The following is a 12,051-nucleotide window of genomic DNA, read 5'->3' on the forward strand; positions in this document are numbered from 1 at the left end:
GCTAATTTTTGCTGGTTTATTTGCCTTTCCTAGATGACTACATACTTTTTCAGTCTTCTCAAATATCTCCCTGTTTTCTCTATTCCCAGGCAGCTGCTGCACCCCATGTGAAAGGCAGAAAATACGATGAAGATTTTTCAGGGCAAGGTGCAGTACTGGCTGATTCCAGCTTTTTTGGCAATTGCTTGCTTCTGCATCATCGTCCAGGGTCAAGGTAATTACAGAAATCTTTAAGAGAATCAGTAGAGTAGGGAGTCTAGCCCTCTTGGTTCTGATTATCATTTTTTATTTTATTTGTTCTAATGATGCTTCATTGGTAAAACTGTTTCTAGGCAGGGAGCATGTTGGCATTTCCTTGTTTGGCCAACTCTTTGCACTATAGAAGTATAGCACAACTTTGATGGGTTACAACCTTGCCAGGGACTGAGCACAGTCATTTTGTGGCATTTGGTCAAATAGTTGTTTCTGAAAGGGCTATGAAAGATTAATTAGAGAAAGTCAAATTTGCATGTTACAAAATCTGTTCTCTTAATAAAGAACTATAGCATAAGTGTGGTATACTAATCATGCCTTATCTCCCGTAAAGAGTGTCTATAAATATTTCTACCACTTCATACCTGGTGCTTAATTTTGCTCCTTTCCTTAAAACTGAGATGATTAGTGTAAAGGGTGTTTAAGGTCTCTCAGAGCATCTAATATGACACTTTAAGCTTTCGTAATTTTCTTTATTACTGAGCAATATTCCATGGCATATATATGATATATGTCGTATTTTCTTTAGCTATGGGCACCTTGGCTGATTTCACAGTTTGGCTATTGTGAACAGTTTGGCTACTGTGTACTGTGTACACAGTAAACATGTGTATGCAGATATCTCTCTTATATATTGATTTACACTCCTTTGGATAGATGCCTAAGATTGAAGTCATACACACTTGTTTCCATGTGTCTATGGCTGCTTTAATGTTACAGTGACAGAGTTGAGTAGTTGTGACAGAGATAGGATGTCCCTCAAAGTCAAATCTATCTATTCTCTGGCCCTTTACACAAAAATTGTTGTAACCCTGAAGTAAGTGTGCAAGCATACACACGTGTGTAAAGTGACATTACTAGACAAACATTGCAGTCCTGCAGAAGTTTTAGTGATGAAATATAATCCATCAGTGGAACAAGAAGCATAAATGTGACAAGGTGACATTAGGAACATTCACGTCTAATGTTTGGAATTGAGGGTTGCAGAAAAGTGAAATGCATGAGTCACCACTCCCTGCCTTCTTAAAGTGAGGCACACCTGTTTAGAAAGGAAAGGCGCTTGACTCTTTGCAACTCAGATCGTTGTATGGAGTTAATGATCATATTTTCAACTACTTTATTGAACATGTACTGAGCAGTTAGGTAGACAAATTCTGCTTATCTTATTTACATTGGTGAAAGAGTGTTTTCAATGGTGACAATGAGAGAAGCAGTAACAGGAATCCTAGACAACTCTCTTTCTAAACTCAGAGATTCAAGACATAGGTCCTTAGGACAAAGATTAGGCAACTCACTAAGCCCTTCAGTGGTGCCATCTCAGTCTGGCTTAATTCAGAAGTGGTCATTCATGGAATAAACACTTCGATAGCAATGTGAATGCTATTACTTGTACTTGTGACTCATATGGGCTTGGGGGAGAGGAATAAGTAAGGCAAATCAGACCATTAGAAGACATTAGATTGTTTACATCACAGGTGGTGGTGAGTCTGAAGTAAGCAATATAACTAGAGAGAAAAAAATGAATCCAAGAATCATTTGAAAGGTTAGCTAAATGTGGAGACAGAAGGATGAGAAGGAAACATTAAAAATGACTCTGAAGGGGTGTGATGGTGCATGCCTGTGAGCCCAGCACTCAGGAGGCAGGAGGATTGAGAGGTAAAGGCCAGATGGGCCTACATAGTAAGACCCTGAGAGAGAAGGGGGGGAGAAGGGAAGGAGGGAGGGAGGGAGAGAGAGAGAGAGACAGAGAGAGAGAGACAGAGAAAAGAAAGAAAGAAAGAAAGAAAGAAAGAAAGAAAGAAAGAAAGAAAGAAAAAGAAAAAAGAAAGAAAAGAAAAGACACTGAAGCTTCTTGCTAGAGACCCTGAGTGGATGGGACTTTTAATTTCATTCCCTGTTATTACTGCTTATGTATGTTTGCATCACTGATTATTTTCCACAACTCATTAAAGGCAGTGATCCTCCCCTTAGTGTCTGTACCTCCACTACATAACAAGGTTTCATTCATCGTTGGCATTTGTGTGAAGTGGAAGATAATGAGTTTGCCTTTAACACATACATGGTGCTCAAGGCATTTGGAAGATATCCCGGTGGAGGTGGCTGGTAGGTAGTTGGTGGAGTTTAAGAGAAAAACGTTCAGAAGAAGAGACCGTATTTGAATTGTATTGTACTTTGGAATTAGCTGATAGGAACCTTTGAGGCCCTAGATGATAGGGTAGAGAAGGATAGCTCAATGGAAAGAAGTGAGGCTGATGTCTGGAGAACTTTAATGGTTAAGAGTTTAGGAGAAGAAAAATGACTGATCCAAAGTGTCCCTCCCCCCAAAACAACAACTATAAAGAGAGTCAGGGGAGTGTAGAAGCCTAGAAGGAACTTTTAAGAAGGAAGATGGTAGAATGGGGATGTTTCTCAGTGGTAGAGCCCTTGCCAACCATGCACAAGGCCCTGGGTTTGATCCCCAGCACTGCATTAAAAAAAAAAAAAGAAAGACAAAACAAGAAGAATAAAAGAAGGAAGATGGTGTCTACTAGGGAAGGAAATCCACATAGGAAAAACTTTAGATATTGTTGGTTTGATGTTTGGAAAATACATGAGATCTTTGAAAAAAACTCATCTTATTTCTACCATGACACCACTAATTTATGTGACTGATTTTGAGCAAGGAATAAGAAATATGAATTGCTTTATTTGATTAATTTTATGCTTTTAAAGAAAATACTGTAGTGAGTGCCTGTGGACTGGCTAATTTTGACAGTAATTTGCAAAGCCAGATGGACCTCTTGAAAGCCATGTTTCTGAACAAAATAGAAGAAAGGAAAAATGGCCATTGTGGTAGACAGAATAATATGCCTACAAAGATGTTCACCTCTTAGTCTTTAGGACCTGAGCAGATATTATATTATATTATATATAATATTATATTATATGGCAAAGGGGGAATTTAAAGTGTCAGCTGATCTTAAATAAGGAGATGGTTCATGCCTGTAATGCTAGCTACTCGAGAGGCAGAGATAAGAGGACTGATGTTTGAGGCCAGCTCAGACAAAAAGTTCTTGATACCCCATCTCAACCAATGGTTGGGCGTGGAGGTACATGCCTGTTATCCCAGCTAGTTCAGGGAAGTACAAATAGAAGGATCATGATCCAGGCTGGTCCAAGTAAAAGTGAGACCTATCTCAAAAATAACCAACATGAAAAGGGCTGGCGGCATGGTTGAAGTGGTAGAGCGCCTGCCTAGAAAGCATGAGGCCCTGACTTCAACCACCCAGTACTGCCGAAAGTATAAAATGCAAAAAAAGAGATTATCCTGTATTTTCTGGGTGGCGCCAAGGTAATTGCACATGACTTTCTATACGGAAGAGAGAGGCAGAGGAGCCAGTGTCTGTGATGCCATGTGAGAAAGACTTGACTGGCCACTGTCGCAAGGAAGATGGAAGGGGACCATGAGCCAGAATGCACGTGACTACAGAAGCTGGAAAGGCAAGGAAATGGGTTTTCCCCTGAAGCCCCCGGAAAGGAATGCAGACCTCCTACAACCTTGATTTTAGTCCAAGACACCCATTTCAGGCTTCTGCCCCTCCCTCCTCCAGAACTGTAAGATAATAGGTACCTGCTATTTGAAGTCACTAAGATTGTGAAATATGTTATAGCAACGATGAGGAACCAATACAGTTAGTATTAAAAGACATACAGGAAATTAATTCTCCACTCTGAAATTCCTAATCAAAAGAATGTGCTTTACCACTTGGTCTTTCCATGCAATATGTCATTAAAAAAACTTTCCCTCTCCAGAGAATGGGAACCCACATTGACTCTAGTAATTGTTTATACCTCAATTATTGGATTATTCCAGCATCTTCTGCATTAAGCAAGTCCCCCACCCCAGGCACTGAGGTTTGAACTCAGAACCTTGCTTGCTAGGCAGGCACTCTACTATTTGAGCCACTCTGACAGCCCCTTTTTTTTGTGTTGGACATTTTCAAGATAGGAGCTGGAGAACTATTTGCCCAGGCTGGCTTTGAACTGATCTCTACCTCCTGAGTAGCTGGGATCACAGGCATGAACCACCAGCCCTGGTAGACAAGTAGTTAAATGACCTAGAATATAGAAAAAGAAGCATGCTGGCATGGAGGCAGTGCACAGCAATGACAGTGATGATGGCTCCACTTTCTCAGAATTTCACAGTAAATACACACTTGGTTCTAGCAGTGTTTGTTTTGGATGGCTATAAGAAAGAACCACTGAAAGTAAAGTAACTGTCACTTAAAAACCTCAAGGCATGTGAAATTGGAAACTTTGTATGGAGGCTAGGTTTAACTTTCTAAAGACCTCCATGTTAATTCATTTTCATATTTTTTGACATTGCTAATACTCAAATGTATTTAGAAGAGAATATTTTCATCGCTACTGTTCTCATCATCTTTATAATGAATCAATAACCTATATTAGATTCTAAACAAAATAAACTCTCTGGTGTATTCCATAGTAATACGACTCTCAAAATTGAATTGATCTTATTAGTAAAACATTTGAGTAATGTATTTAATAGAAAAAATGACCAACCTTACAATCTAAGGTTTTTTTTAAATTTTTACCCCATTTAACAATCAATTTATACTTAAAACTGAAGGACAGGGAAATGAAATAGTTCCTGTCTGGGAATGGATACCAGTGGGAGGGGAGAGAGTAAAAATAGAGGGTGAAAGAGGGAAAATATGTTTGATGTACTTTGTATATGTATATGAAAACTGAACAAATGAAACCTGCTGAAATTGTTCTAAGAAGGGGGAGTATAGGGATGGGGGAGAAGGATGGAGGGGGTGAATCTAATTAAGAAATGTTGGCCGGGCACAGGTGACTCACTTCTGTAATCCCAGCTACTTGGGAGGCTGAGATTGAGAGGCTGGTGGTTTGAGGCATTAAATAGTTTGTGAGGCCCCATCTCCAAAATAACATGAAGCAGGTGTGGTTCAAGGAGTAAACCACCTGTTTTGCAAGCTGGAAGCTCAAGCCCCAGTTCCACCCCCACCCCCCAAAAAAATACATTGCAAACACATACCTAAATGTCACAATGAAACTCCCTTGTACAACTAATATATGCTAATAAAAATGTAAAAAAAGTTAAGGTTCATTTATTTATTTATTTGATGCGATGAGGGTTTGAACTCAGGGCTTTACAGGAGCTCTACTGCTTGAGCCATACCTCTAATACTATAGTTTCATTTTTGAGACTGGTCTTGCTACGTAGTCCAGGCTGGCCTTAAATTCATGATCTTCCTGATTCTGCCTCTTGAGTACTAGGATTATAAGTGTGTGCCACCATGCCTGGCTAAAGTGTAATTTTTGAGATTTTTTTTTTGTAGTTCTGGGAATTGAAGCCATGGCTTTTTGCATGCTAGGCAAGTGTTCTACCTCTGAGTTACACTCTTCAGCCATTTTGTTTTGTTTTTAGATCTTTAGAAGAGTAGGTAAACACTTCTCTACTGTTTAAAGATCTTTTTAAAATAAATAAAATAGGGCTGGGTGTGTGGCTCAGTGGTAAAGTGCCTGCTTAGCACTTGTGAGGCCCTGGGTTTAGTCTTCAGCACTGTCTGAATAAATTAATAAACAGATTGTCTCATCACATTAGCATCCTAAATTATCTTTAATTAATTAATTATTTGATTCAGGATCTTGCTTTGTTGTCCAGATTGGCACTCCTCCTGAGCGCTGGGATTACAGACCTGCGCCACCATGCCCAGCTTCCTAAACTATGTTTTAAAGAGGAAAATTCTCTCATTGTGACCTCTGCTGCAATTTCTCTATCAGTAAGAGAGTTTTGGTTCGAAATAAAAGAAATTTCTTTGGCCAACTTAAGCAAAAAATGTATATCCTAGTAAGTAATGCAGTAATTTATGTAATCAAAACGAAAGTTAAAATAATCAACCTTGAAAAGGATAAGAGTCTGGGAATCCCTGGGATACAGTTTGTAGGGACTAACGACCCTTTTCTATAGAGAGCACCTTTGGAATGAAACCCCTGAGCATTTTCCCTCGTTCACTGTCTGGACTCTGCTTGATCTGGGTGAAGTCACTTTGCCACTTCTGAGCCAGGGGCATGTGGCCCATAGGGAGTGCAGCCATGTATCTTGGAAGAAAACCAGGGTGCTGTTAGATAAGGAAGAGGCAACAAAATTTCCATTGCAGTATCCCCGCATAAAAGCACTTTGAAGAAAGTGAATAAGAATATTTTATTAGAAAGAAATCTTTACATAGATTGTTGCTTATCAAAACAGCAAGGTTTCAACTGAGTTGAGAAGAGAGAAAGGGGTGGGGAGGAGGAAAGAAGGAAGGGAGTAAACAGAATAAAACAGTCCCTTTAATGAGTATTAGGATTATGAAATAGAATTTCCTAAATGTTGTTAACAGCGTGGCTTCAATGGAAGAACATGAAAATCTCTCCTGCCCATGGGCTCTGTCAGAATGATTGCAATGAAATTCTTTGGCTTTAAGGAAAATTTGCCTCTCAAACAAAGCACAATGCAACACAGCAAAGCAAACAAACATGAGCAGGGGACCAGGAACCAGTGTAAAGATCAGTTAGAGTTAAATCAACATGGGTCGTAACACATGGGTACACGAAAGCAATAGTAGGACTCTTTCTGTATACGTGTCCTTAACTCAACTAGCAAAAACGCTTTGTCTTCCTTATTATGCTTATGTCTTTTCTTCAACAAAATCAGTGATAAGGGCAGAATGGGACCTGCCTGGAAGTGAAGGGAGGAGGGGGGAAAAGATGGGGGAGGGCAGCAGGGGGGAGAAATGACCCAAACAATGTATGCACATGTGAATAAATGAACAACATCAAAAAAAAGTGGAATTTGAAAACAAACAAACAAACAAAAGAAAACCCTGTACTTTCAATAACAAGTCTAAGCCTGCATCAGAGGTAAGATAAGGAGGGGATCTCCCTCTCAGCTCTCCTTTGGGGTGAAGAATACCTATGAATGGTGTTCTATGGGGCCTAATCCCACAAGGAAGTCTGACTTCACCCTGCAAAGGATGAGTTTGTCTGCTTCCTCTGGGTTCCTGGGTTCCTGGTGTGTATCAGCAATCGAACCTACACTGTTTTTTTGGGTTTTTTTTTTTTTTTTGTCATTTTGAAAAAAATTAGGATTTGAATTGACACAAGTCAAGTTATGAGTCCAGTTCATGCAAGCATTTATAATTCTAACTGGAAGTTAAGTACAGCATATCTACTTAACACTAGAAAGCACTTCCTTTGAGCTTGCAAAAAGAAAAAAATTATCATGAGTCTGGTATTAAATACGCCCAGATTTTTGTTCCATGAGATAAGAACAATTATTTCTCCATGATGATTTATGGTATTTCTGTCAACTTTGCTTCCCTTGCTTTGGCTCATACCCCTGTGCCTTCCAAAAGGGCTCTGAGAGTAGTGGTGGGGGTAAGGGAGAAGCTAACTTTGAAATCCATAACTATGACCTCATGCCTCTTCTTTCCTGACAAGATTTCTTCTTTTCAATGGACTTTTCCCCCAAAGGCAAAAACTTAAAGGAAACATGAACTTTGTAACCAAGATTTTCTTTCAGTGATGGTGACAGCATTTGTGCTTATATAGGCATTATTGGTGATCTGTTGATAAAAGGTCAAATGGTATTGCTTGGTCGTGTGTGTGTGTGTGTGCATCCCCATGATACTGGGGAGTGAACCCTGGCCCTTGTACATTTGAGGTGAGCACTTTAGTGAACCGTGTCCCCAGCTCTGGCTTTTTACAGCTGTAATGTGACTAAAGTCATATGAATCACTTGTAAATTAATAGGAGTTCAGTATTGCTGTATTTGGTGGTTGTGTCTGTCTCACACTTTGTGTCCATGAGCAATTCAAGGGAAGCCAGTGTCCTTCTGGGTTCCAGAGGATCATCTGATTGTCTGAGTACAGTCTACCCTGTCCTCATCATTTCCTGCCAGCAGGTTAGAAGGTTATAGACTAAAGAGATGTTGAGGACGATTAAATGACACATTTAAAGGATAGCAGCCTACATGGGACATGCAGTACACATTTCTTTTTCCTTTTTTGGCAGTACTCAGGGCCTTCATGTTGCTAGGCAGACACTTACACTTGAGCCACTCTGCCAGCCCCAGCACTACACATTTCTAATCTCTAATTTAGCAATTCTAAATGTTGCCAATTTCTTTGCTACCTTGAAATGTCCGCACACCTGGCTTGCTAACAAAATTGGTTGACCCTCTTGGCACTGCCTAGATTGAAGACCCTATCCATGTGTTGGATTTTTCCACTTGATGGTTGCCAGGCCTGCAAGATTTCTTTCACCAGTATGTTTGCCCAAAAGTGTGGTCAATGATATCTGCCAATCCACTAATTTGATTTGACTCAGAAAGTTGCATACATTATTGAAAAAATTTTAATTCCTATTTCAGTATTTCCCATAAGTAATAACTCTTTCTTGGGGGAACAAGAAAAAGTATGGAGGAGGTGAATTTGATCAAAGTGCATTATATGCATGTAGGGAAATATCACAAGTAAACCCCTTTGTACAACTAATATATGTGAAAAAAGAATGAATGTATCTTTACGTAGATTTTCTTCCCAAACTGAAGATTGAGCAAAGTAGTTTCTTTGTTTTTCCAAATGCCTGCTTCAGTTTGAAAATTGTTGTTCTGAATAATTGTATTCTTTCTTATTAACCAGAGAAACGTAAACTCTCCCATTCATAGCAAATTAAAAACAGGAAGCTGACCAGAATTCTCTATTTTATAGGTGGTGAAGGGCAGTACTGTTTTTTTATTATCATTATTTTGGGATTGAATTTACGGTCTTGTACTTGCTAAGCAGGTGCTTTACCACTTGAGCCACACCCCCAGTCCCTTTACTTTCAGTTGTTTTTCAGGTAGGGTCTTAAGTTAGTTGCCTAGGTTGTCCTGAACTGCAGTCCTCCTAATTCAGCTTCTTGCATAGCTAGGATGACAATTGCACATCACCGCACCCAACTTTTTTCATTGAGATGAGGGTCTCACTAACTTTTGGCCAAGGTGGCCTCAAACCTCCTCCTGATCTCTGCCTCCCAAATAGCTGTGATTATAGGTATGAACCATCTCACCTGGCTTCCAGATACCTTTTTGAGAATTTTTGTTTCCTTCCCCTACAATCTAAAGCAAGATTTAAAAAAAAAGATTGGGCATAAAGTGGTAGTTGAGTGTTAAATTTTTTTACTTTTTTTTTTTTGGCAGTGCTGAGGTTTGAACTCAGTGCTTTGCGCCTGTGAGATAGGTACTCTACCTTTTGAGCTATCCCTCTAGCCCTTACTGATGGTTATTTTAGAGATAAGTTCCCACTTTTTGCCCAGGTTGGCCTGGACTATGATCCTACCCATCTCAGCCTCCCTCACAGCTTGGGATGACAGGCATGGCCACTGTGCCCAGCTATTGTTTGAGATGGACTCTCATGAATTTTTTTCCTGGGCTGGCCTTGAATTGTGATTCTCCTGGTCTCAGCCTCCCAAGTGGCTAAGATTACAGGCATGAGCCACCAGCACCCAACTTACCTTTTTGTTTTGTTTTTTGGCAAGCTAATTTTGATATCATATAATAATAAAAAAATTCTGTACTAAAGTACTTCTGTTGAAATTATGGAACATTTACAGAGACTGCCAAGATGTGTTTTGAATTTGAAATATTATACAAAAAGTAAAGCAGATCTATGCATTTTTGTGAACTGTCAAAAAAGATGAAATATTTTGGGCTGAATCCTGACCATGTGCTATGTATCTGGCAGGTATAATCAACTACTCTTAAAGAATGGGTCAAAGTTTACAAAACATCATTATCTTTTATTGGATCCTGCATGCCCTTTACAATCTCTTTCTCAAGTGTGTTAAAATGAATATATTACCATAATATGTCTGAAATAGTCTTCTCAAATATCACACCATGAAAAATATTGGATTACAACAGTGAGAAACCTAAGGGCATAGATACAGCAGTCCGTGTAGAATAGATTAAAAACACTCCCATGTTCCAAGCAGAAAAAAAACCATCTGTGTAACAGAGTAAAAGCATGTTACAAAATGGGATTCAATTAATGAGCTGGGCTAGAGTATTTAATTCTGACATTGTCTTAGCTCTTTGCCAGGACTGTTTGACAAATGGGTATCCCCTGAGGGCTCCTACATTTGTCTTATTTTGCAAACCAGTCAATTCATTAATGGAGTTGAGGAAGAACACAGTTTGAGGCTGAAGTCTTGTGTGTTTTGATTATGTTTCTTTGACTTTTCAGTTTAACAAATGAAGTTTAAATGCTTTCATGTTTAAACAATTTTTGTTCTTCCTTTTCAGTGGCTCCACCCACAAGGTTAAGGTATAATGTATTATCTCACGACAGTATACAGATTTCATGGAAGGCTCCAAGAGGGAAATTTGGTGGATATAAACTTCTTGTAACTCCAGCTTCAGGTAAAAAACAATTAATTATGTTTTCTAGAGCATTAGCAACTTTTTATATATAGATAATTAAAAACATGTTTACTGAGTGTTGACTTAGGATCATTTGAAAATGTTTTGTTTCATTTAATCTTTTGAGCTTGACATCTTACCCTGTAATCAAGGAAATAATGTTCCCCAAAGTGTAAAGTATGACTCTTGGACTCACTGTAATTAGTTTTCTTCAGACCAAATTTCTAGAGTGATAAAGTCCTACTACATATGTTTTGATATGGAAAAAACTTTTGGTCCATTGACACTTATAATATAATAACTATAAATAAATATGATAAATAATATAAATATAAAAAAAGTGTGGATGTCCAATAGATGAGACTACTTAAATCAATTCTAATGAATGAACTTGATAGAATATTATTCAGTAATTGTACATTTTATTTATAAAGGCAAAAGAGACATTGCAAAATAAGTGATAAACCACACAAGAAAAACAAGCTGAACATTTTTATTGATCATGAATACAAAGTAGTTATGTAAACATTCTAGTTAAATTCTCATCGAATTTTTCACTCATATTTTATGCTTCTATTACACAAATATGATAAACTAAAACAAGGTAGGGCAATTGCCTGGGTGTCATGAAGACAAAGATAGAAGAAATAGCTGGATTTCTTGAGTTCAAGTCCTGGTTTGATCATTTATAAGCAGCGTGATCCAGGGATGCTATTTAACCTTTCAGTGCTCAGCCTCCTATTCTGTAGAATGTGTAAAATATCAGTGCCTTCCTGATGGAGGCTTTATGAGCTGTGGGGACCTGTGACGTTGGCATTACCCTAAAGCTTATAAATACAAAATACTAGGTGCCACCTCCAAAGTCCTGAGCCAATGTCTAAACAGGTAATCTCTACACATATTAAGCTTAAGAGGCACTGGCTGTGAGGGCTAAATGACTTAATGAAAATGAAACACTTAGACCAGCAACTGCCTTAGTAAATGTTAGGTAAATGTTATTGCTGATTATTCTCCAGATGCTCTCTAGTACTTCTCTCACATCCCATTTCTTCTACAAGGATCTGCTCTCACATACTCACAAGTAGTCAATAATAACATATTCCTGTGTTTATATAAATACTGGTTTAGACAGAGCTTAAAGCATTTTTATTACAGGATTCTCAAAGCTTTCAGTGTAATGGTATGCCTCTCTAAAATAGACTGTAGTATACAGTTTTCTTTTCTTTTTTGGAAGTACGCAGGTTTGAACTCAGGGCCTCGCACTTGTTAGGAGGAGGAATTCTACCACTTGAGCCTTTATTGCTTTGGTTATTTTTTCAAGTAAGATCTCA

At 38.6% G+C, this 12,051-nt stretch overlaps 1 protein-coding gene across 6 annotated transcripts in view; it reads left to right on the forward strand.

Annotated features, from left to right (window-relative positions):
- The window catches only part of Col14a1 (collagen type XIV alpha 1 chain), a 277,904-nt gene that overhangs the window by 96,035 nt on the left and 169,818 nt on the right, over positions 1–12,051 (forward strand). For 5 of the 6 annotated variants that reach the window (XM_074069130.1, XM_074069129.1, XM_074069128.1 and 2 more), the window contains 2 exons: positions 90–214; positions 10,604–10,720. In XM_074069130.1, coding sequence (XP_073925231.1) covers positions 127–214; positions 10,604–10,720 — 205 coding nt within the window. In that variant the 5' untranslated portion in view covers positions 90–126. The remainder of the gene's footprint in view (positions 1–89; positions 215–10,603; positions 10,721–12,051) is intronic. The other variant, XM_074069131.1, reaches the window with a different exon arrangement.

The sequence above is a fragment of the Castor canadensis genome, chromosome 3 (assembly GCF_047511655.1).
Source record: "Castor canadensis chromosome 3, mCasCan1.hap1v2, whole genome shotgun sequence".
NCBI classification, from domain to species: Eukaryota; Metazoa; Chordata; class Mammalia; order Rodentia; family Castoridae; genus Castor; species Castor canadensis.